Source organism: Colossoma macropomum, unplaced genomic scaffold (assembly GCF_904425465.1).
Source record: "Colossoma macropomum unplaced genomic scaffold, Colossoma_macropomum, whole genome shotgun sequence".
Lineage (NCBI taxonomy): Eukaryota > Metazoa > Chordata > Actinopteri > Characiformes > Serrasalmidae > Colossoma > Colossoma macropomum.
In genome coordinates, this window is record NW_023494809.1 from 11,484,528 (window position 1) to 11,509,139 (window position 24,612).

A 24,612-nucleotide genomic window follows, 5' to 3' on the forward strand; every position below is an offset into this window, starting at 1 on the left:
TCACTTGTTGTACAAGAAGCATAACAGTAAGAATGCTTCTGTTTCTCTCTCTGTTATTTAACCCTTGTGTGGTGTTGGGGTCTGTGGGACTCATTTTCTATGTTTACCAAAAGAAAAAATGATGCGATTCATTATTATTTCAACCTCAGATTCCTCACCTTTGCTCATTTTCTGTGAAGAACATATAAAATAACACATTTTCAGTGACTCCACTCTGTTCACCCCCTACACATTTATATTACACATGTGGTGCTGGGCTGAACCCGCGGGGAATAAAAGTGTGGAGGTGCTGTGTCCTTCACTCTGTTCTTCTCCTACATGGCCTGCTGTTAGTGTGTGTGTGTCTGTGTGTGTATGTGTTTGTATATATGTGTGTGAGGGTGGACAACATGGACAGGCTGCTGACTGGCTACAGCTGCTAAAGGAGAACCCTACACTGGCCACGTGTGATATAATAAACATCTGGTATTTTTACATAAATTGTTATGACTGTATTGATTTAGAAAATAATAATATGGTGGGTCCACCAGACCACTGAGTAACAACAACATCAACACCACACAAGAGTTAAGCAGACAGTTACATTTCCAGCTTAATAAATGTTAATAGATAATGCTTTAAACTGATTATCGTTCAGTTTTAAGACAAGGTTGTCCATCACTCAAACATCACTCCATTTTTTTTTTTTTAAGTTTTCAAAATTCTATCAGGAATTTAACTGTTTTCTTCCTTTGAGAGGAGGACTTGAGGCCTACCTCATCATACACTTGCCTCATGCCATGTCTTGTTGCTGAGTAATCAACTTATGTGGTTTCCACTACTGTAAGACATACTTTAATCTATTAAGATGGTCAAAAATAGACAAAATTCACACTTCAGAATGGCTACTACTGTTTTTAGCTTTGCTAATGTACTTGTCATTTTTTATAGATCACAGTTTGCCATAGTGTCAGAAACCACATAAGCAAGTCTAAGAGTACTTAAGAATTTGTGACGTGTGTGATGATTTAGGCATGCAGTTAGCACAGTGCTGCTCGGTGACCATAAGTTTCCACGAGCTACATTAACCTCTAAGTTCCAGTGCAAAACTAAAGAAGTAAACTTAAGACACCAAACATGTGTTGCCATAATTACGTGAGAAAAAGTGGAAAACTGTATAAATTTAATTTTTGGATTCTTGCTTTAAGTCTTTTTTCCATCATTTCCAGGAAACTCTGGATCGATGGTAGCTGCTGTAGTGGCTGTGGTGTGCATCATTCTAGGAATTGCTGTGGCAGCTATCTGCTTGAAGAAGAGGTACAGTTTACAGACATGTCTCATAGGTCCAATTCCATTTCACCCCTTGCCCCAACCACTTAGCCCTTAGACCAGCAATGAGGTTGCTGAACTTTACCCTCCTCTGCTGTCACTGCAGACTGGCAGGGTCACCTACAGAGCAGCGCTAGTAGCAGTTAATGAAGTAATGTCCTTTTTTATTTGAGGGTCCCATTTCATAGGGAATATTTCAACCACTACCCCTTGTAACTCAGTTCCAAGGGGCAAAGTGACACTTGAAAACAAAGGATTGGGGTAAAAATAAGAAATTTGATTGGTTTTAGTCTTGCTAGAATTGGCTGACAGGACTGCTTACCTCCTTGGCATCATTCATTCTATTCTTGTTATAAATTATTACTGCCATCTTAACCAAAAGTCACAGTGAAAAATTTTTCACTTACTCCAGATTTTAGCCAAGACATGTTCGGTGTTCCAATTTTAATTCTTTATTTAAGCACTGGAGCTATGAGGCTAATGTTGCTAACGCAAAGTCAATAGTCACCCAAATCTTTGTTTGCAGCCACAAAACCTCTCAACTCAAATCACATCCAGGTCTTTATTAAGGTTGTTTTTGGTTTAGGACAGAAAATGACTTACTGTGAGCCATAAAAATGAACAAAACATCACCATGGAGATGGCAGCCATTTTAGACAACAGGTGTTGCGCTAAATTCTGACTCCTCTTAGTCGTACTGTGTCCTAAACCAAGTCTTTATGACCTTAATGAAGAGCTGAATGTGGTTTGACTGGGTTGAAAAGTTTTGGGGAGGTTCTTAGAAAAAACATTTTGGGTGACTATTGACTTCTAGTGTTAGTTAGCAATGTTAGCCTGGTAGCTCCAGTTCTAAACTACAGAAGCACAATTTGGACATCAGACATGTGTCCTCTTGACTGCATCTGGTGTAAGTGGTAAACTGTGTTCATTTGAATTTTCATTGAACCATTCTTTTAAAACTGCTAAACCGAATGTAAAACCCAGCAGCTTCCTTCAATAAGCCAATGAGTGTCATTCATAGAAGTAACAAGTTCACACTGTCTGTTTTCTGTTTTGCCACAGACGCCAGCAACCAGCTGACTCCACCTTCAGGTAACAGAAAGAAGTAAAAGCCGTGTGCCTGTTCAGATAGATAAATGAGTTATGATTCAGTTTCATCAGCAATGATAAAGTTCACTTTTTAAAGAAAAAGGAAGTAAACATTGCTCCATGTCTGCACGATGAAGGAATTTTTCAGCTGTATTTTGTTGTTAGACTTTGTGGGTTTAGATCACGTAGAGATTCCAGTGGAAAGAATATCGTCGTGAATCTTCATGACAATATCTATGCGAACAATGCAGCTGGAGAAGACATCTATACTAACACCATGGACACTCCACAGACAAACAAGGTACAACATACTGCATCACAAGAATGATGCATCATCTTATTATTAACCCCTTCATGAGCTGAGTCAGCTGTGTTAAGCCAACACAAACACTGATGAATGTAGTGCTCCTCATATAGAGGCTTGGAAGGCACTCGTCCAGAAAATTATTTTAACTCATGAGATCATGATAACTGTGGGACAAGCAACCATTTAAGAAACTGTTAGCATTAGCTGAATAGTTAGGGCAGCTGGTTACAGAAACATTAGTTTAAACTCACATTTGTTGACACGGCTCAGAAAACTGAAAAAATGAAAAAAATTAAATTACAAACCTTGCATAAAGTCAGTTCGGGGTGTTGGTGTCCTTTTCAATAAACCATCTAGTGCAATATAGTTTCATGCAGACCTCAAGCAAGTAGAGGTGCATGAAGGTTTTCCTATAAACAGACATCCTTATGTTACTGTGGCAGTTAAAACACAGTTCTCAAGTACAGGGGGCGATAGAGTACAAATCAGAGTGTCTGTAAATGGGATCTACTTATGTCGACCGTCTGTCGGACATCAAATGGAATAAAGAAGTGATATCAGTTATAGGTTTATACAACAGAAGTCCACAACAGAACCAGATTTTGTTGAACTGCTGGTCTGCCATGACAGATAACTGGAATAAAGCATGGTGGTGGCAGATAATTTCCAGTGAGTTGAAGCCACTTAGCTGTGTCTACCTAGACCTTTGGAGAAAAATATCCTGACTGGACAGTTTTCTGTTGGCCATTTCAATTTTCATTTTTGTCCCTTGGTTTCAAACTAAAACTTAACAAATGGGAAAATACAATACTTGCAGAGTTTAAGTCTAACAAACATGACAATTAAATTATATACAAATATTGAATATTATGAAACTAATGCTATTTGAGTTAAGTCTCGGTATCAGTCATGATGCTTTGTGTTTGTTAGGATGATGGGTACGACATCTACCAGAACTACTGAGACCGTCCTGACATCGAGACAACTGCTTCTTAAAGCCAAAGTTCAGTAGCCTTCAGCCTGCAATGTTCTGCATTTACTGGTGAAGAATAAGACTAAGAATTTAAGTGTTAAAGCTGAGCATTCATTTAACTCAACAAATTATCATGAGCAGGATGGTACTCACTCTCCCCTCATGGCTTAGCATGATGCCAACCAGTGCAGGTATGTGTAAGCTGACACAACAGAATTGTAAGTTAGTGTTCTCCTCCAAACGTGTTGAGCCGTTCAATGACATTTCATTAGCAGCAGTTTAAAAAGGATGTGCTATGATTCCCTCATTGTTTATTCATTTTGTGAACATGAACTATTAATTAAGCAATTTATACAACAATATAAAGAAATAGCAAAACAGTAAATAAACACTGGATTCCAAATTAAGCTCTATAATGCTATATCATTAGGTATATCCTGAGGTAATTCATTATTAGGTGTATCCCTGTAATGAAGGCACTCCAGAGGTGTTTGTATCCATTTTTTTACCCACTTACTCAAAAACACATAGTATCAAAATCACAAAGACCAGAATCAGGGTCAGTCCAAAAGAGTCAAAAACCAAAATAGCTTACAAAAAAACAGAAATAGTACCAATAAGAGTCTAAAAGGCAGAGTCCAAGTAAACCATGAATCCAGCAACAGTAGTGATACAAGGCTCAGTACACAGACAAACTGGCAATACTTCACAGAGAGCATGTGTTTGTGTAGGTCCTTATGAATGGAAGTAGATGAGCTGCAGGTGAAAGAGATCAAGGTGTAACTAGGAAACAGATCGATACTCAGGTGAGGGTGACCTCTGGTGTTGAGAGCGGGAATTACACCTGACTGTTTGTGTACACAGTTAAAAATTAGATTTGTAAATTGAATATATGTGTGTTTATAAATATATATATATATTATGTCCCCACTAAGTGTTGAATAAAAACTTTATTTTTTTTTACAACTAATGTTTTTCAAGCATTTTTAAAAGATTTTATATAAACTCCTAGCTATGTATGCATGTGTAACTTTGTGGTTAAGACATAATATTAAACTATTGACCAAAACATGTTGATGTCTTTTGTCTGTTGCTGTCACTATGAATAACATATTCATCATTATTCGAAGCCACACATAAGACCTTTACATTTCAATTTAATTAAAAATAAACAGTGATGTATAAGACTTTCACAAAACAATTACATGTAAGATATTTACATTTAAATTTAATGTTTTAAAAAAACAACATAATATCATTTAAATGATTGTCAGGAAATAATATTTTATCTAGTCAGAGGTGATTTTATTACAACTGTTGTAAAGTCCCAGGGTGGATGTGTCATTCTTTCCTCATTTAAATTTAACGTGCTTTCTTCTTTAATACAAAGGCATCATATCGCTTTTGGCCGAACAAAACCTCGTATCTCTATTTTTGTCGTTTTTCGGTTTTTGACATAATCTGATAATGCCTGTTGCTCTTTACATCGTGTGTAAATTTCATGACGAATGGACCAAAAGAAACAACCCAAAATGACTTGGAAAAAAGTCTGGTTTCGTTGACTTACATTAAAAGTAAAGTATGTTTTTTCCTTCTCCTGTACAATTATTAATTTGGAGGTACAAGGCTTTTCCCGACAACAGCGATATGCTTTGGGAAAATTTGACTTGTGTGGCTTTAGTCAAGACCACCTGAAGCTGAATCCTAGCAAGATGTGCCCTCTTGATTTATTCTAGGTATGCATGTTTGTCATACTTAAATGTTTCACCTTTTTAACTAAAAATTAATATCAGAAAAAGACAACCTGTGTCAACATACAACGTAGCTTTTAAACGATCATTTTTGTGAAAGAATTAAATAAGTTATCCAGTTTAACTTTTGCAACTCTGCATTGAGATTTAGGGAATTATCACTTTAAAACGTAACAGCTGCAGTAAAACTGTATTCCACACTATTATGGTTGAACTTTTGGCAATTAATCCAAGGTTCACATGCATGCTAAACGGCGGGGGGATCCATACGGATCATGGATCAACTACGATTTGTTACCCCACTACTCAAAGTGGTGCTACGTTACAGCCAACAATAGGGAGATTAAAATACAATTTGTGTGAATTCTGTGATGAGAAGTCTGTCAAATTTCTCTTTACCTGAGGCACGACTGAATACCCGCTCATGATCTTCATCCAGTTGTTTTCTAAGCAGTACTTCTGCGCTCGCCTCCTGCCTCGCTTTGCTCTCTTCTGTCGCACGACATGAGAGGTGCTCAAGCTGTCCATGAACCTCTGGATTGGGGGTCAAACACCTACAACACCTAAACCAACAAAGGAAGAAAATAAAATAACAAAAACAATAGCAAAAAGAGCAATAAAGAAAAACAAAATAAAATAAGAGAAAATTGTTTCGTTGTTTCGCTCATATCAGATCTGCTGCGCCTAGTTCCCCTCTTCGCCTACAGAGGTCGCACTCACTAGAATTTTAGACGTGTTCTCACCTGTCTCTAATCAGCTGCCGTTTTGAGTATATAAGATCTCTGTTTTGCTCAGTTTTCTCTGCAGTCTTGTACTGGCCATGCCTTGCAACTCTGAGCATTATTACACAGGCTACCCTGTCTCTGCTTTGGTTTATGGTCCCTGAATACTGGTCTATGTTTTTGTACTGTCAGTACTGATTTTAGATAAACTGGTTTTGACCTTTCCTGTATTGGACTTTGAGATTGCACAAATAAACCTGCACCTGACTCCTTATTCCTGTTGTGGGCACATGAATGACAGCTTATGTATACTGATGTGGTAATGTAGCTCATTTGTAACTCATTCATCATAGTCACCAGCTGCTCTGTTTCCAGTGCTTGGTCCCCATTCCCCATATACGCACTGGCCACTGACTCCATGTACTGAAAAACATCAACTGCGTCTTTGACATGCACATAAAAACATTTCCAAATACTTAATGCTAGAACATTCCAACTAAAATAAGTCTTAATACAACTGCATTTCCAAAAAAGTTGGGACGCTGTGCAGAATGTAAATAAAAATAAAATGCTATCATATACAAACCATGTAAATTGCATATCAAATGTATTTTTAAAGGAAAATAGTACAAAGACAACATATCAAATGTTGAAACTGACAAATTAGTTTTTTGAAAAATATATGCCCATTTTGAATTTGATACCAACAAAATGTTCCAAAAACGAAGTTGGGACAGGGGCATGTTTACCACTTTGTTTCATCACCTCTTCTTTTAACAACACACTGTAAGCATTTGGGAACTGAGGAGACAAATTGCTGTCGTTTTAAAAGTGAAATGTTTTGTCGTTCTTTTTTGAAATAGGATTTCAGCTGCTCAACAGTTCTTTGTCATATTTTTCATTTCATAATGAGCCAAATGTTTTCAGTGGGTGACAGGTTTGGACTGCAGACAGGCCAGTTTAACACCCGGACTCTTTTAATACAGAGCAATGGTGTTGTAATACATGCAGATTGTGGTTTGTCATTGTTTTGCTGAAATAATCAAGGCCTTCTCTGAAAGCAGCATATGTTGCCAAAACATGTATATATCGTTCAGCATTAATGGTGCCTTCACAGATGTGCATGTCACCCATGCCATGTGCACTACTGCACCCCTAAACCATCATGAATTCTGGCTTTTGAACTGTGCACTGATAACAAGCTGAGTGGTCTTTAGCCCGGAGGACACAGTGTCCATGATTTCCAAAAAGAATTTCAAATTTTGATTCATTGGGCCACAGAACACTTTTCCACTTCCCCTCAGTCCATTTTAAATGAGCTCGGGCCCAGAGAAGGTGGCAGCATTGTTGGATCCTGTTTATGTACAGATTCTTCTTTGCGTTTGTACTTGCATTTGTGGATGCAGTGACGAGCAGTTTTCACAGACAGTGGTTTTCAGAAGTGTTTCTGAGCCCATGCAGTGATTTCCACTGCAGAATCATGTCTGTTTTTAATGCAGTGCCGCCTGAGAGCAAATACTGTTTTTTGGCCTTTTCTCTTGCATATAGAGATTTCTCCAGATTCTTTTAATGTTATTATGTACTGTAGATGATGAAAAGCAAAAGTTATTTGCTATTTTATGTTGAGAAATGTTATTCTTGAATTGATGCACTATTTGATGGTGCAGTCTTTCACAGAGTGGTGAACCTCTCCCCATCTTTACTTCTGAAAGACTCGGCCTCTCTGGGATGCTTTTTTATACACAATCATGTTACTGACCTGTTGCCAATCAACCACCAGGTGCTTTTTTGGCATATCACAAATTTAGCAGCCTTTTGTTGCACCCGTCCCAACTTTTTTGGAACGTGTTGTTGGCATCAAATTCAAAATGGGCACATATTTTTCAAAAAACAATACAATTTCTCAGTTTTAATGTTTGATATGATGTCTTTGTACTATGAATTGAAAGATGTACTATCAATGAAAGATAGGGTTTAAATGATTTGCACATCATTGCAGTTTGTTTTTATTTACATTGTGCACAACATCCCAACTTTTTTGGAAATGGGGTTGTATTACAAAACTCACTTTTGTGAGTTTAATGTACTATGTGAACATGATTAAGTTTCAAAACGTACCACTCACTCTCCAATCCATATACAGAAACTAAGCTGCAAAAATGGCCTGTTTTGAATTCACTGTTTTTGTGATGTCATGAAAACCAACCAATTGATACATATTCATTCTAACCATTGTTATTAGGTTTTTGAATAAGGTTTAGTACAAAGCAGCCAGTCAGTTTAAGGGACATTTACATATATCAGACTGAGGGGCACAGTATCAAAAACAGCTATTTTGTGATAGTGGTTAGAATTGTCATTTAAAATTATTTCGAGCTATTTTTGGTAGGATATGGGCTCTTTAATACTTCTACTGATTTCATTAGCATATCATAATTTACAGTTTACCTTTATGCGGTGAGTGAATCAGACACAGCAGTGCTGTTGGAGCTTTTAAACACCTCAGTGTCACTGCTGGACTGAGAATAGTCCACCAACCAAAAATATCCAGCCAAGAGCGTCCTGTGGGCAGCGTCCTGTGACCAATAATGAAGGACTAGAGGATGACCAACACAAACTGTGCAGCAGCAGATGAGGTATCGTCTCTGACTTTACATCTACAAGGTGAACTAACAAGGTAGGAGTGTCTAGTAGAGTGGACAGTGAGTGGACACAGTGTTTAAAACTCCAGCAGCACTGCTGTGTGTGATCCACTCGTATCATGACACCATGGCCACCATCATGACAGTGTCACTGCAGTGCTGAGAATGACCCACCACCCAAAAAATACCTGCTCTGGTCCTGTGGGGGTCCTGGCCATTGAATAACAGGGTGAAAGGGGGCTAATAAAGTATGCGGAGAAACAGATTACAGGACTACAGTCTGTAATTGTAGAACTACAAAATGCTCCTTTATGGACCCTGAGGTGATTTTAATGAAGTGGCTGGTCAGTCTTTAAGGCACAGTAAAAAAAACAGCCAGTCCAATTATAAGAGACTAAGATAGGTCATTTAAAATAAGTGATGGCTGTTTTTGGCACATTAACCTACATAAATCCTATACTTGCACCATGGGGAAAATAAAATACAAGAAAAACGTATGATATGGGCCCTTTAATGCACATTACTGTAACACGATTTTATCGACCTTCAGACAGCTGGAAAAATGTTCAAGAAAGGCTGTACAGATGAAAGGCTGACACAGTCAGTAACAATGGCCATTTAACGTTAACCTTTCCTGAACTGTTTCGCTTTCTGTAGTTCCAGTGTTGCTTTCTGTTCAGTGAGTCGCGCCCGAAAGTTTGAGTTGTGAAGGGAAACATGAATCAGATGCAACACAGGCAGACTCGCAAGAATCCTCACTTAATCGGTCCAACATCTTTATAACAAACTAATCTTAGATTAAGTGGGTTATTTACAGTTGGTACAGACAGCTGGCATATCGCAGCCTTGTGAGGTGGTGCTGGGGGTATTTAGCTCAGCGCGTGAGCATGGTTATCTCCTTGCCCCAAGGTCCTGTGCCTTCATATTTATGAGTGCAGCACGAGTAGGGCGTCATCAGGGGGACATGACATTGGTTGACTGATTTAAATACTGTGACGTGTCATGGTACTTCAGTACGAACACACGTAATCCGCGCCTATAGCATATATATTTTACAGTTTGGAAACGTGTTCACATTTTTAGCAAGTCTGCTGTATTTTATTATTACAGAGCAGTGCATTTCAGCTGTTAATGAAAAAAAGGTGTAGTTACTCTTTAAACGTCCACAAGTTCCAGGTAAATCTCAGAAACAAGTCAAAACAAGGACTAAAGCTGATATTTATTTCAGCTTGGAGGGACAAATTTGACTAAGTGAGCTATGACGAAGAAAAGATAGATGATGTTTTGCGTTTCCTGCTGTGTGCACCCCAATGGCTGAGAAGTAAGTAGCTATGTTAGCTGCCAAATTAACCATAAAACCAAATGACTTGCTCACATATAATAAATGTGATTTTTCCAATAACATAATTTTATATAGAAGAAGCAGAATTTCAATACTAGCTAATTAGTGGATTTAATTTAATTGAATGTTAGCACTCTAGCTGCTCACTTAGCGCTAGCTAGCTGATTTACCTCAGAGAGTCCTTAATGTCCATTCCCCTTTAAGAAATATTAAGTGAACATTTTTACTGCTATTGCTTAGAAACAGCTTTGTCTGGCATATTTTGTCAAGTTTGAGAAGGCATAATATTGTAGTGGATTGTGTGGATATGGGTCATTCTACAGAAATGTCCTTTTTGTGTCCCTAGCGTTTACAGATATTACATTTGAGAAACATGTTAGGGTTACAATTTATTTATATTTTAAAATAAAAAAATAAGTTATTTTAACAATTACAACTTCTTCAGCCATCAATTTAGCAGTATTGGTTTTTAATTAAATTATCTAGAATTCCAAGCACCACAGAAGAGCTCGTCCCCACAGTCATGTATAAAGGGTGGGTGACATATTTTAAAGAAAAAAAAACATGTTTTTCTGCAATTTTAACTACAATTATCTATACATGACTATGAAATATATAAATTAAATTACATAAAGAAACAACTGCTAAATAAATATTATAAAATATATAATGAAAGTTGTGGTCCCCAGAAGTCGTGTTTATTTCAAAATCTCTTTTGAAATAAAAATCACGCTGATGACATCACTTGACTTCCTTTTACCTATTTTCTGAGGATCTATGAAAAAAAGCACATGGTGAGTCCACTGTGTCTTTTCAGTTCTCAGAAATTTTCTCATTTAGCTCCTGACTTCATATGAAGCTTTTAGTTGACGTCACTGGTGTGACCCACTTTATTCTTAGACAATTGTGAAAAATAGAATACAAATGGATTAAATTACATATTTTAGTGGATATTCCATGATAGACAACTTGTGGTTTGATGCTCTGTAGCAGCCATTTTGTAAAACGCATGTTTTCTTAAAAATGTCACCATTGTTACTGTCGGTGGTGTTACCTTTCTTTTGTGTAACACCATCATAGGTGATAGGTAACACCAGTGACTCCTATGGAGAGAGAGAAAAGTGGACATTTCTGTAGAATGACCCGTTTGTTATCGAGTACTAAAACGGGTGGAGTAACTCCACAAAGACTTACTTCTCCTTAGTTTAGTTTTCAGGAACGATCTATCACGTCTTCTTGCTCGTCTTTCTGGATGAGGCATTTTGAAGACGCCTGTCTTATTCCTGTTGGCAGAAACGAGTAAAGTAGCTCCACTTGAGTGGAAGTCTGGGCAAAAGTGAAAGTACTACAAATATCATCACTGTTAAACAAATTAACCCCCTCCGTAGGGATTAAATACTGTTTAGTTTAAATGATTTTTCGTGGCTTCTTTTGAGTTATTTTTAGTAGTTATTCAGTATCATATATACTATAATATTACTGAAGGAGTTATGTGTTTATTTAATACTTGAGTAGTTCGTATTCACAACCAGTCCTCTGTTCGTGTTGACGGAATACAGGTGGGAAAATCAGTGCGTACGTGGCGTTGGAATGCAGTCAGAAAACGTGCAGTGATAAACCGGCTCTGATTCTGTTTGCTTGTTTGTTTATGTGTTTGCTTGTTTGTTTGTTGAAAACCCGGTTTGTTTGCAAACCTCCTAATTCAGCACGGCTACTGTGTGAGTTTCGTTTTGCTGCGCTTCTCCTGGTGGCTAAATCTCAAATGGCGTCTCACTCCCTACTCCCTACATAGCGCACTACACAGCTAATAGAACTGCTTCTACACACAAATAGTGCACTGTATGTCCAGATAGGAGCCGTTTGGGATTCAGCCTCAGTTTGAGCTGATTTCTGGAGATTCTGGTGTTTCTGACGTTTGTGAAAAAGCTATATTTGATAGAACACAGCTGCTCCATCGCCTTGGTTGTCGTCCTTCCAGAGGAGGTCAGTGAGTTTTTGTCGCCGGAGAAAGTTCGCAAAAATAGCTGGCAAGCAAAAAATATGACAGGGGCGGATTAAATGTCGCGTTTTCGTCATTCAAAAAAGGCGTTTGGTAGGCAAGATACCGTCAATTCTACATATTTTGGAATGAATATATTGTCGTCTGAATAAATCGCGTCTGTATGTTGGCCTTTCGTGTTTAACCCACTTACATGCACAGCTGTAGAAACCATTAAATGAAGTAAAAGTCTTGTTCCAATGTTTAATCTGTCAAAAAAAACTGAACTTGCATCAGTCAGAGAATTCTAATTATAGCCTACACCAATTGTTTATGCTATGATATTTGATATCAGTTTTTATATTTTTGTTCACACTCTGAACTACAGGCATAAAACCTTAAAGCAAAGCCATTACATAGTCTAAAGCATGATTCACTTCCCTTTGTCTTCACTCCCTTTCTAGGCCTCGCCCAGCAATGGAGAGATGTGAACTCTTCCTAACTGGTAAAGTTTGCTTTCAATCATGACTTTACTCGCCTACGTTATGAAAGTGATTCATTGCATATTGTTCAGGATACAAAGCAGAAGTTTCAGTATCTTATCCAGTCATAAAATCTCTTTTATTTGTTAATATTTTTAAAAGCACTCAGTCTTCTTAATAATTTCATTTTCACTGTGTACTGTATGAGTGGAAAGTGGAGTTGGTTGGCACAGTTTTCACTCTCTGCTGTATATCTCAGGCATACTGTACTTTAGAAAACCCAGACAGCAAATAAAAGGTGAACGTCGTAGTTAAAATTACACACTTTCAATTTCAGAAAATATGTCCTGGAATTAGTGAATTCATGTGGACACTTGTGCCAACCAGCCCCACTATGGGGTTGACTGGCATGTGTTATGGGGATGGTGGACACAGCGTTAAAAAGTGACAGTTTTGGTCAATTTATATTAACTTACATTTAATGGATTTCCATTTTTGTTTTTGTCCTCCCACCGTAACATAGCATAACAGTCAGAGTTCTTTACAAAATGGCTAGATTTTAGTCAAGAGGGCGATCATTATTATGTGAGAGCTCCCCCTACTGGATCAGAGCACAAAACACCTCATGGAGCCAGTATAGGGAGTTTATCAGATTATGATGGACAGAGTTTTTAGAATTGCCTCTATTTATAATAATTATTGAAGAGGGATCTCACAAGAATGTGACTGCTAAATTTAGTACACATTGACCTTTCAACTTTGGTACGTGCTGTAGCTTTTTTTAACAAATAAGTCAAAAAAACTAGGAAGCAGTACAATTTTGGAAATGACTGCATTGGCACAGTTGTTGAACTCAATCTACAATCTGGAATCATTCTACAACAGATACTTGTTTCCATGTGTTTTATTCTCAGAGTGCACCTTCATTTGTTTGTTGAAATCACTAACATTTATCTCGGGGGACCAAACCTCCAGGTCCCCCTTAAGAGGGATTGTTTTCTGAACCTGTCACCTTTTCCACTTCTTACGAATTTACATGCCAGTTTAAAGAAAACCTCCAAAATTGTTTCTCCTTTTTGTGAACAATTTATTTTCATTTATTATTTTTTTTCACACACCCAACTTAGACTTGGACTTGATGAGAATATATGGAAGATATAGTTCTGCTAGCTGAAATGTTATTTTAGTAAGTTACCACAAGTTACCACAAATGTTCTCGGATTGATGGAAATGCTGCAGTTATTTTTTGGATCAGTAGTGACCCCACAAAGTTAAACACTCTCTGTCATCTTTTCTCTTCATCTCCACAGTTTCAGTGCTGAGCTGCCTGAGTCATGGCTGGGAGGTTCAGGTGCCAGAATCAGTTAAAGCTGTTAAGGGCAGCTGTGTGATGATATCGTGCCACACCAGCTCACACAGTCACGTGAATTGGTTCAAGTATAAAGGTGTAGGGTACCCTGTAGTGTATTCTAGAAACACTGCAGGTATAATAGCTGAGTTTAGAGGAAGAACATCAGTGCCTGGAAGTCCCAGTCAGGGAGACTGCAGCTTGAAGATCAACAATGTCCGCCAGGAAGATAATGGGATAAGCTTGTATCCATGGATCTATCCAGAGACATCTAGCAACCAATATAAATACATCCTAATAAATGTCTGTGAGTATACAAACAATACAAACATCCAAAACCTGCAGCCAGGAAAATGAGTATTGAAACTATCAAAATGTAACTTGTTAGTTTTTTATTTATAATGGTTTAGTTCATGTGCCTCTTCTTATAATACACACTTCGTTATACCATACCTTTTAAAAGATAGCATTCTTGTTTTCCTGCATTTTTTGTAGAAGTGTAATGACTTTTGCCTCTTTTTGCCTCTTTTTAACTTTTCACCTCTAAACCATCTGAGTTTTAATTACATCACTGTGTAACTGTGTACCAGCAGATGGGAAAATAATATTAGAATATAATATAATAAAATATGTTATTATCTTTATCTCCACCACCCCCACCTGTTACCAAGAAAAAACCCTCAGCCAGCTCAGAGACCCTCCCCAATACCATATTTCACTCCCAAATATGTCAAATGCATCATTATGATTTCCCATTCACTATGATTTTAAATGACTTTTAAATTAATAATTACACACGTGATTATGATTTTGGACTACGAAAGTCTTCTGACCAATTAATATTAATATTTGTGCTTTGATTCCAGTGAACCCTGAGGTTAGCATTTCCGTTGAGAACACACAAACGGATGGAAAGTTATTCTCTGCCAACTGCACAGTCCAGTATTCCTGTCCATCGTCCCCACCACCGTTAGAATGGATGGGTTTGTCTTACATTTCTAACAACGTTACCAGCACTGTGGTCTCAGGAGGACTGTGGACTTTGGTGGCACGTGCTCAGTTCAGAGCAAACCGTCTAGACCACAACAGAACACTCAGCTGCAACAGCACATTCAACGGCAAATCTATATATAGTACAACTGTTATGCTCAACATCTTATGTAAGTAAAATTTACAAGCTGTCATGTTTTCTTCACTTTGTATTGTTAAAAGTGGTGAACCTCAGAGCGATGTTTCATTCTTTCTGTGTAGATCATAATTCAATGCAATGTACACCAGAATCAGACAAAATCATTTCTCAATGTTTTTTGTAATAATCAAAATACATATAAAGTGAATGTAAAAATAGGAAAAATGATATACAACTAAGCATGTTTATCAGTATCTTGTAGGTCCTTCTTTACTCATTTAAAATTTGTTATTAGTGAGCTAACTCTGTGTGCGTATCTTCTAGGGCTAGTTATATATATCCAGATTAAGCCTAAGCCTAGACTAAAAAAAGTCCAATGGTGATTCACCATTAGCCCTGCAGTTTGGTTGAAGACTAGGCATAGCCTCTTTCTGCAGCTCTGCTACTGACCATTCCACCAGTGGACTTGTATATTTTTAGATAATAACTCCATGAAGCTCTCTGCTTGTGAAATGTTGTGTGTGTTGAGCTGCTAGGGAGCAATGACGAGTGAAAGGCGAGGGGTGAGAATCCTCTACTCCCAAAACAATTTACTTCTCTCCACCTGCCAATGAGCTCAACTGATGGAGCTCCAAAACAACAGGAAATCGTATTTTAGGGCCACTGTCAGTTTAGACATCAGTTTAGACTCAACTGATGTCCAGGAAAACAGCTCCTCATGTTGGCCTGCCCAGCTAATTTAAAGTGAAATTGTCCAATAGTGAAGCAGACTGTCCTTTTTTTCTTTACCTATCCACCAGAAGCCTCCACTATGAAAGCTCCTCATAAAGCACAGCTACTAACAAATGATAACACTAATTTGTTTTCTAGTTTCCCTGTGTCATTTGTTTACATCTACCATGTGCCTTTGTTTTCTAGTGCCATGTGCTTTTGATGTTGTGTTAGCTCCTCCCCTGCCCTGCCCTGACTTCAGCCTTTACCTGATCCTGGTTTCCTAACCCCACCCACTCATTAGTCTCAGGTGTTCCTTGTCTTCTGTGTTAGTATATATATCCCTGTGTTTCTTTTGTTCCCCAGCCAGCATTGTTGTATGTTCCTGGTTTAGGTTTATGATCTTAAAGTTCTTGTTTCCCTGCTTGAGTTTTCTTTGTGCAAGTCTAGACTTTGTGTTTCATAGTTTTCCTAGTCAGTTCGTGTTCTTGGTAGTTCCCTTTGTTGCCGTGTTTTGGTGTGTTCTCCATGGATCCCAGTACTATTTATCTGCCTACCTGTCATTTGGATTATCTATGTAATACACTCATGCTTGTACTCCGCCTCCTTGTCTGCCTTGCCAGCCAATGTGTTTCATTGCCATAGTATGAAATTGAATAAATTATATAAAGGAACAGCTTCCCTTCCCTCTACACTGCTGTTCTCTGTCTATTCAGAAAGATTTTGTTTTCCACTTATGCTATATGGCCAGAAGTCTGTGGACACCTGACTATTGTACCTACATGAGCTTGTTAGACATCCTTTTCCAAAACCATGGGCATTACTATGGAGTTGCCCCCTTTTGCAACTATAACAGCCTCCACTCTTCTGGGAAGCTTTCCAGAAGATTTTGGAGTGTGTCTGTGAGAATTTGTGCCCATTCAGTCAAAAGAGCATTTGTGAGCTCAAGCACTGATGTTGGATTGGTAGGCCATCTACATTACAGTTCATTTCAAAGATGTTCAGTGGGGTTGAGGTCAGGGCTCTGTGCAGACCACTGGAGTTCCTCCAAACCATGTCTTTATGGAGCTCACTTTGTGCATGCTGTAGCATTGACATCACCCTTCACTGGAACTAAAGAGCCTGAAAATCAGCCCCAGTCTATTAACCCTCCTCCACCAAACTTCACTCTTAGCACTATGCATTCCAGTAGGTAACGTTCTCCTGGCATCTGCCAAACCCAGATTCATCCTTCAGATGGTCAGACAGTGAAGCGGGACTCATCACTCCAGAGAATACATTTCCACTGCTCCAGAGTCCAGTGGAGGCATGCTTTACACCATTCCACCTAACACTTGACATTACACATTTTGATCTTAGGCTTGTGTGCAGCTGCTCAGCCATTGAAACCCATGTGGCAAAGGTGGCATCCCATGACAGTGCCATGTTTAAATCACTGAGCTCTTTAGTATGACTCATTCTACTGCCAGTGTTTGTCTATGGAGATTACAAGGTTATGTGCTTGATTTTATCCACGTTAGCAATGGGTGTGGCTAAAACACCTGAATTCATCATTTGGAGGGGTGTCCACATACTTTTGGCTATATAGTTTATTTGCCACTACCTGTGCTACTGAACTCAGCTAACTCTGGACTGTTTACAGTGAAATAGTTTGTAGGTCATAAGAAATGCAGCGATAAAACATATAATCTATATTCACTGCATCTCCACAGACGCCCCTGAAGATGTTAAAATAGATGGAGCAGATAGAAGTGTGGTTGAGGGTGGTGCAATCTCACTCATGTGTCCTAGTAAGAGCAACCCTGAACCAAATGAGTACAAGTGGCTTGTTAACCAAAAGGGTTCCACGATGACCCACACAGCACCAAAATCGTTTCCCCTTAAAGCTGTCAAACGAGACACATCAGTGTCCTGCACTGCCCGTAGCTCTGTTGGAAGAGGTCAATCAAAGCAAATACTGCTGAATGTCCATTGTGAGGGGTTCTCACGTTGACTGCAATTACACATTTCCACCAGAGAGGTCTCCAAATACTGTGGTCATTTTGAAAATAATCAAACATAATGTTGGCAATGAGGGGCACTGATAACTTGATTAACCAAGTTTTTGTTATTGTAGAAAAAAACCCAAAAAACAGGGATTTATGCTCACAGGTTCACCGTTATAAATGTTTCTGTGTATACTGGTATTTCCAGTGATATTTTAATGGCTTTACTTCTTGTGTAAATATTTCTTTGCTTTTTAAATTATAATATTTATATGGTTCGTTTTTGTGAAGAGAGTTTGTGAAGGACAGAGTTTATATTTATTATCTTTAGTATTATATATATTGCCTATTCAGTAGCAACTAACAAACTGTAACATTGTTAATTAATAAGGTTAATTACATTATTACTTCTTTCCTTCAGTGCCTTATTGTCCTTTTGCTGCTGCAGCATTGTGAATTTCCCCACTGTGGGACTAATAAAGGATTATCTTATTTTTATTTTATATATATTTCACATTTACTACATATTTTATTTATAGAGATAATGTAGTTTGTGAATATTAAAATAATTTAAAAAATGAAAGAAAAATAAGTAAAAATACTTAATTAGAGTGATTCTAAGTGGAAAAACATTGAGGATCATATTTAAAGTAAAATTATACTATGAATGTAATGCAAATGGTTTGTAGGCTATTTTGTGCTGTAAGTGTTAGCCAGGCTAGTCTTGCTAACTGTCACAGTATAGCCCTTAGCATGGGGGTTGGTCCATTAGTGGCACTGGAGCGTCTCCTTACCTGGTAACATGAGCAAAAAGAAGAAACCCAACCTAATTTGAACATAACCTTATTCTGTGCTATGAAGTGGTGCTTATCATCAGTGAGGCTGTGTGAACAGAGTAAGGCAGCAGAGTCCAGTAGATCTATGAAATGTGCGTCTCTCTGTATTCATCATGCCCATAGCAGAAACTCCAGGTCTAAACTGGTTTTCTCTATGATATCAATGAATGGCATTTTTGAACATCATCGTGGTCATGGCCTGTGGTCATTTAAAATGTCCGAAAAAAAAGCCAAAACATTTTGTCCTTTTACAGGATTCCCTGAATTACGAGGTTGTGCTGCAGTCAAATTACAACTACAAACAAATTCCAAGCAAGCTAATGCTCATTCGCACTGAAATCACACTGCATGAAAGTAAGTCTACTATTAACTTCAACACTATTATATACCAACACCAGCTACTGTGACCACAGCCTAAAACTGCAGAAGCCTTCAAACAACCACACTGACAAAGCTTGCTGGTTTGCGTGGGATACTGTGGTGAAGTTATCAGTCTTATTATGTCTATTCAGTGTTCCTAATATAGGCATGAAGGCGACTACAGAATGATGACGAGATCTATGAGACTTGTTCACTTCATGGTAATGAATAGGCGGTATGGCATTACACCAGCGCTTTAGATCAGGGGTCTTCATCTCTGGTTCTGGAGGGCCGGTGTCAAAAAGCACCTACTAGTCCACTAACAGATGAGTTGAATCAGGTGTGTTTGAGCGAGAGCCAGAGTTAAAGACCCCTGCTTTAGAGAACTGAAGTTTGTGATAGTAAGAACACCAGTGTGTTTTTATGCTTCATGAATCTTTAGCCCTGGTTAACATGTTGAGCAGTACAGCATTAAAACTAGTCATGCCTGGTTATCCTGTCTCTCAGTTCATCCTGGTGAACTCAATGTGCTCTGGGTCAGCTGGAGGTGTCCGGTGTGTGTGTTGAGTGGAAGCAGCGCCCAAAACTAACGTTTCCTGGACAGTTATTGGGAGCAGCGAGTAGGCAGGGAGGATATAGATGCAACAGTGCTCTAAGTGCTCCACCTAATACGGTAGCATTCAATGCCATAAAATACACCTACTGTTACTATGATGACCACAGTACAATGATGCAACCATAACATCTCATTGATGCTGTGGGATGACTGGAGGTGTCAACAGAACATTTACAGAGTGTTAAACTAGATTAGATTAAGTGACCCTTATTAGTCCCACAACGGGGAAATTTCACCTCCGCATTTTACCCATCCATGCAGTGAAACACCACATACACACTAGTGAACACACACACTGGGGGGGCAGTGAGCACACTTACCCAGAGCGGTGGGCAGCCCTATCCACGGGGCCCAGGGAGCAGTTGGGGGTTAGGTGCCTTGCTCAAGGGCACTTCAGTCATGTCCTGTCAGCTCAGGGGATCAAACCGGCAACCTTCTGGTCACAGGGCTGCCCTAACCTCCAGACCACGACTTCCCCTGAAAGCTACACAAAACTACATTATGTCATTTAAACCACATAACACAAATATAACAACATTAATGCCCATATGCCCACATTTGGCACAGGGTGGAATTGTGTGAGCGTTGGGCCAACAAGTTTCAGAAACAGAAGCGACGATAATCTAAAAAAGTGCATGGACCCATTTTGTGACTAGCAGATCATGGTCAATTGAAGGAAACCACCGCTCGCACTCTGCACTGCACTTGAGATTGGAATGCTGTTCACAGGAACCCACAACTGTTTCAGTCCATCAGGAGTTTCCAGTGCGTTTGAGTCCCTGTACTCCCTAAAGGCCCAAATCACTAGCTGTTGTTGGCACTGGTGCCAAGCTAGCAACATCAACGTTGCCGCTAGTGCTGGCTTTGCCAGTGGTCTGGGGATCACCGTCCTCTGTCAATTCTCTTGTTTTTCATCATTTCTAAAACTCGCCATTGGCTAGCACTCATGATGCGTGAGCAATGTAAAACATGCTACTGATCACTTGATTACGCTAAGACTGCAGTTATCATCTACAAAATGAGCTGGTGGGTTTTTGGAAAGGATACACGCAAATAAGTATAATTTAGTAAAATGTTCTATTAATATCACTTCTTTCTGTTCTATTTTATTTCATTTAAAAATAGGGCTGGATCCACGTAAACAAGTTCCAGGAGGCTTTTGTTCCAGATATGAGAAGCACTAGATCTATTTCCAGCAGGATCTAGTACACATTAAGCCCTGCTTGTCTGTCAAAATGCATCGGCTTTGGAACATTTTATTTTTCCATAGGGCATGATAAGAGCGATTTTCCAAACCACAATTCATTTCTGTCATAGAGAAATCCAGCTTAGTCTGGAGTTCCTAATATGGGCATGACACCATCTACAGAATGACGAAACGACTACAGAGATCTATAAGACTGGGCCACTGTGTTAGAGTGATTAATAAAGGCACTGCCCCCTCTGCTGGCAAAACCTCTCCACTGCTTCAGACCAGAATACACTAGTGCTTTAAAGCTTCATCTCCAGTCTGGGAGGATTGGGGTCCAGCTCAATTTGGTGAATGCCCTACTCAAAAAGCACCTACTAAACTTTTGATGAGTTGAATCAAGTGTGTTAGAGCGATAATGCATTAGAGGAATGAAGATCAAGTCTGTGACAGTAAGAACACCAATGTGTTTCTGCTTCATGCACCTTTAGCCCTGGTTAACGTGTTGAGCAGTACAGCTTTAAGACTCAGCAGTCATGTCCTTTGTCCTGTGTTTCCCTGTCTCTCAGTCCCCCCCTCCATCCTGATGAACTCAACATGCTTTGTGTCAGCTGGAGGTGTCCAGTGCGTGTGTCGAGCAGAAGCAGAGCCCCAAGCTAACATCTTCTGGATGGTTGATGGGAGCAGCGCTGTCCACCCACACTTTAACACAACGACTACATATGCTGGAAGAATAGCAGTGTCAGAGCTGACAGGACCGCCGGCCAGCAACGTGTCCTGTAAGGCGTCTAACGTTGTGGGGACAGACACTTACCAGATGCCAATCCTGCATCCACTGTCAGAAGGTAGTGCCTTTCTAAATGGTGTGTGAGTGAAAGAACACTAGACAGACCTTCAGTCAAACTGTGTTTTCACTTGTTGTACAAGAAGCATAACAGTAAGAATGCTTCTGTTTCTCTCTCTGTTATTTAACCCTTGTGTGGTGTTGGGGTCTGTGGGACTCATTTTCTATGTTTACCAAAAGAAAAAATGATGCGATTCATTATTATTTCAACCTCAGATTCCTCACCTTTGCTCATTTTCTGTGAAGAACATATAAATTAACACATTTTCAGTGACTCCACTCTGTTCATGTGGTGCTGGGCTGAACCTGCGAGGAATAAAAGTGTGGAGGTGCTGTGTCCTTCACTCTGTTCTCCTCCTACATGGCCTGCTGTGAGTGTATGTGTTTGTATATATGTGTGTGAGGGTGGACAACATGGACAGGCTGCTGACTGGCTACAGCTGCTAAAGGAGAACTCTACGCTGGCCATGTGTGATATAATAAACATCTGGTATTTTTACATAAATTGTTATGACTATTGATTTAAAAACCAATAATATGGTGGGTCCACCAGACCACTGAGTAACAACAACATCAACACCACACAAGGGTTCAGCACACAGTTACATTTCCAGCTCAAAAAATGACTTAAATAGTTAAATGAGTAAATCATGTAATGCTTTAAACTGATTATCGTTCAGTTTTAAGACAAGGTTGTCCATCACTCAAACATCACTCCATTTTTTTTTTTAAGTTTTCAAAATTCTATCAGGAATTTAACTGTTTTCTTCCTTTGAGAGGAGGACTTGAGGCCTACATCATCATACACTTGCCTCATGCCATGTCTTGTTGCTGAGTAATCGGCTTATGTGGTTTCAGGTACTGTAATTTATTAAAATGCACAAAAAAACAGACAAAATTCACGCTTCAGAATGGCTACTACTGTTATTAGCTTTGCTAATGTACTTGTGTCATTTTTTATAGACCACAGTTTGCCATAGTGTCAGAAACCACATAAGCAAGTCTAAGAGAACTTAAGAATTTGACAATTTGTGGCAAGTGTGTGATGACTTAAACATGCAGTTAGCACAGTGCTGCTCGGTGACCATAAGTTTCCACGAGCTACATTAACCTCTAAGTTCCAGTGCAAAACTAAAGAAGTAAACTTAAGACACCAAACATGTGTTGCCATAATTACGTGAGGAATGTGGAAAACTGTAGAAATTTAATTCATGGATTCTTGCTTTAAGTCTTTTTTCCATCATTTCCAGGAAACTCTGGATCGATGGTAGCTGCTGTAGTGGCTGTGGTGTGCATCATCCTAGGAATTGCTGTGGCAGCTATCTGCTTAAAAAAGAGGTAAAGTTTATTATAGACATGTGTCATAGGCCCAATCCCATTTCACCCCTCGCCCCAACCACTTACCATTGCCATTTCTTTTGACTTTGTTTTCTCCTGTTTTTGGTATAGTCAGGGAGTTGGGGAAGACTGGCTGTATTTTTGTTTCTTTAATTTTACATAGGTAAGTTAGTTCTCTAAAATCTCTAGCTAGGCTGGCTATGTTTGTTGTTGCCCACTCTGATGCTGTCCTGTGTCGTGTATACAGAAGAGCAGCACAAAAGGAAAATAACACGACTTGATCTGTTCAAACGTCATCTGGCTCTCTTTTGTCTTTTTTCATGTTTTGATCACCACAAACCCCTAGACAGGTCGTAATATACATTGGGGGCTCGTCCTCTTTTGGTTGTGCTGGGTAGTCGTTGGCTTGGCTGTTTCTTGTGTGTGTGGGGATGGGTCTTGGGCTGTGATGTTTCCATTAAGTGCGTTTATTAGTGCGCCGTCCGTAGAACAGTTTGAGCTGTGTCGTAACGCTGATTTATTGCAACTCGCCCAGCATTATGATATTGGGTGACTGAGATTTTGAATAAATATTCCCTTAATCAGTAATCAAATAGATTAGATGTTGTAATCAATAACCAAATAGGAAGTATTGCCTAACAGAGAATATGAATTCTCTCACAAAGGGTCGGCCTTAGTCTGTCTGCATAGGAGATTCTAGACACTGGAAAGCAGCTGGGTTCACAGAGAGGCCTGTGTGTACCTACTGACCCAGTGAAGAGAGGGACAAGTTGACCTTGAAAGGTAGAGCAGGCTGGTAAAAACCTGTTGAAGCCAGTTTTGAGGAGTGAGCTCGTCATGCGATGGCCAAATTGATGGACAAAGAGATGCACCTATTAGAGAATGAGCTAATATCAAAATTTGAGAAGTGAGGTGGGGGGATATCACATTATCCCAGATAAATGGCATATAAACTGTTGTTTGGAACACTGTATTTGCGCAGTTGGGGTCTCTTGAGACCCTGTGCCACCTGATGCTGAAATAAAGAAGAAGCCTTTTTCTCCCTTCCACAACAACTCAGCGGCTGAAGTCTTTTATTCTACTATCTTTTATTTTTGATTGAATACCCTTTTTATTTTTGTTTATTTTATTTTTGTTTATTTTTGTAAGTGATTAAGACAATAATTAGAACAAAACCACAGCACAGAATAGTTTAGATTTTAAAAACCATCATATGTTGGGGCTTTGGGCAAGGAAGAAAATAGCTCTTGGTCCCGACATCAGTCTCTCACATCACTGCGGAGTTTAGGTCCATTCCTCTGCAAAATTGCTCTAATTCAGTAAAATTGGAGGGCTTTCCAGCATGAAGTGTCCTTTCAATATCCCACGACAACAGAGCTCAGATCAGGACTTTTGACTAGGCCATTCCAGAACCTTAATTTTTTTTTCTTATGAGCCATTCAGAGGTAGACTTGCTTTTCTGCTTGGGATCACTGTCTTGCTGCTTAACCTGACTCTGCTTGAGCCTCACATCATAAACTAATTCATAGTTACGTCTATTATGGCAAGACACCCAGTCCCTGAAGCAGCAAAGTGTCCCCACACTATCACACTACCACCACCATGTTTCACTGTTGGTATGGTGGTCTTATTGTGGAATGCTGTGTTAGCTTTACACTAGAT

The 24,612-nt window shown here is 39.1% G+C and overlaps 2 protein-coding genes across 2 annotated transcripts in view; both read left to right on the plus strand.

Annotated features, from left to right (window-relative positions):
* The first annotated feature begins 10,920 nt into the window (after positions 1 to 10,920).
* LOC118798527 (sialic acid-binding Ig-like lectin 12) lies at positions 10,921 to 21,639 on the plus strand. The gene is made up of 5 exons (XM_036557908.1): positions 10,921 to 10,928; positions 12,577 to 12,617; positions 13,905 to 14,249; positions 14,809 to 15,102; positions 21,338 to 21,639. The coding sequence occupies exons 2-5, from the start codon at positions 12,590 to 12,592 to the stop codon at positions 21,637 to 21,639; spliced, it is 969 nt and encodes a 322-aa protein (XP_036413801.1). The 5' UTR covers positions 10,921 to 10,928; positions 12,577 to 12,589.
* Positions 21,640 to 22,868: 1,229 nt separating this feature from the next.
* The window catches only part of LOC118799051 (Schwann cell myelin protein-like), a 45,746-nt gene continuing 44,002 nt past the window's right edge, over positions 22,869 to 24,612 (plus strand). Inside the window, exon 1 of the mRNA XM_036558739.1 lies at positions 22,869 to 22,950. Within this exon, the coding sequence (XP_036414632.1) occupies positions 22,877 to 22,950 (74 nt within the window). The 5' untranslated portion in view covers positions 22,869 to 22,876. The remainder of the gene's footprint in view (positions 22,951 to 24,612) is intronic.

Excerpts from the sequence above, each read along its gene's own strand:
- LOC118798527 (XM_036557908.1), top strand. The coding sequence starts at position 12,590 with ATGGAGAGATGTGAACTCTTCCTAACTG. Across the intron at positions 14,250-14,808 it reads ATACATCCTAATAAATGTCT|TGAACCCTGAGGTTAGCATT; the intron begins GTGAGTATACAA and ends CTTTGATTCCAG. Across the intron at positions 15,103-21,337 it reads TGTTATGCTCAACATCTTAT|TCCCCCCCTCCATCCTGATG; the intron begins GTAAGTAAAATT and ends CCTGTCTCTCAG.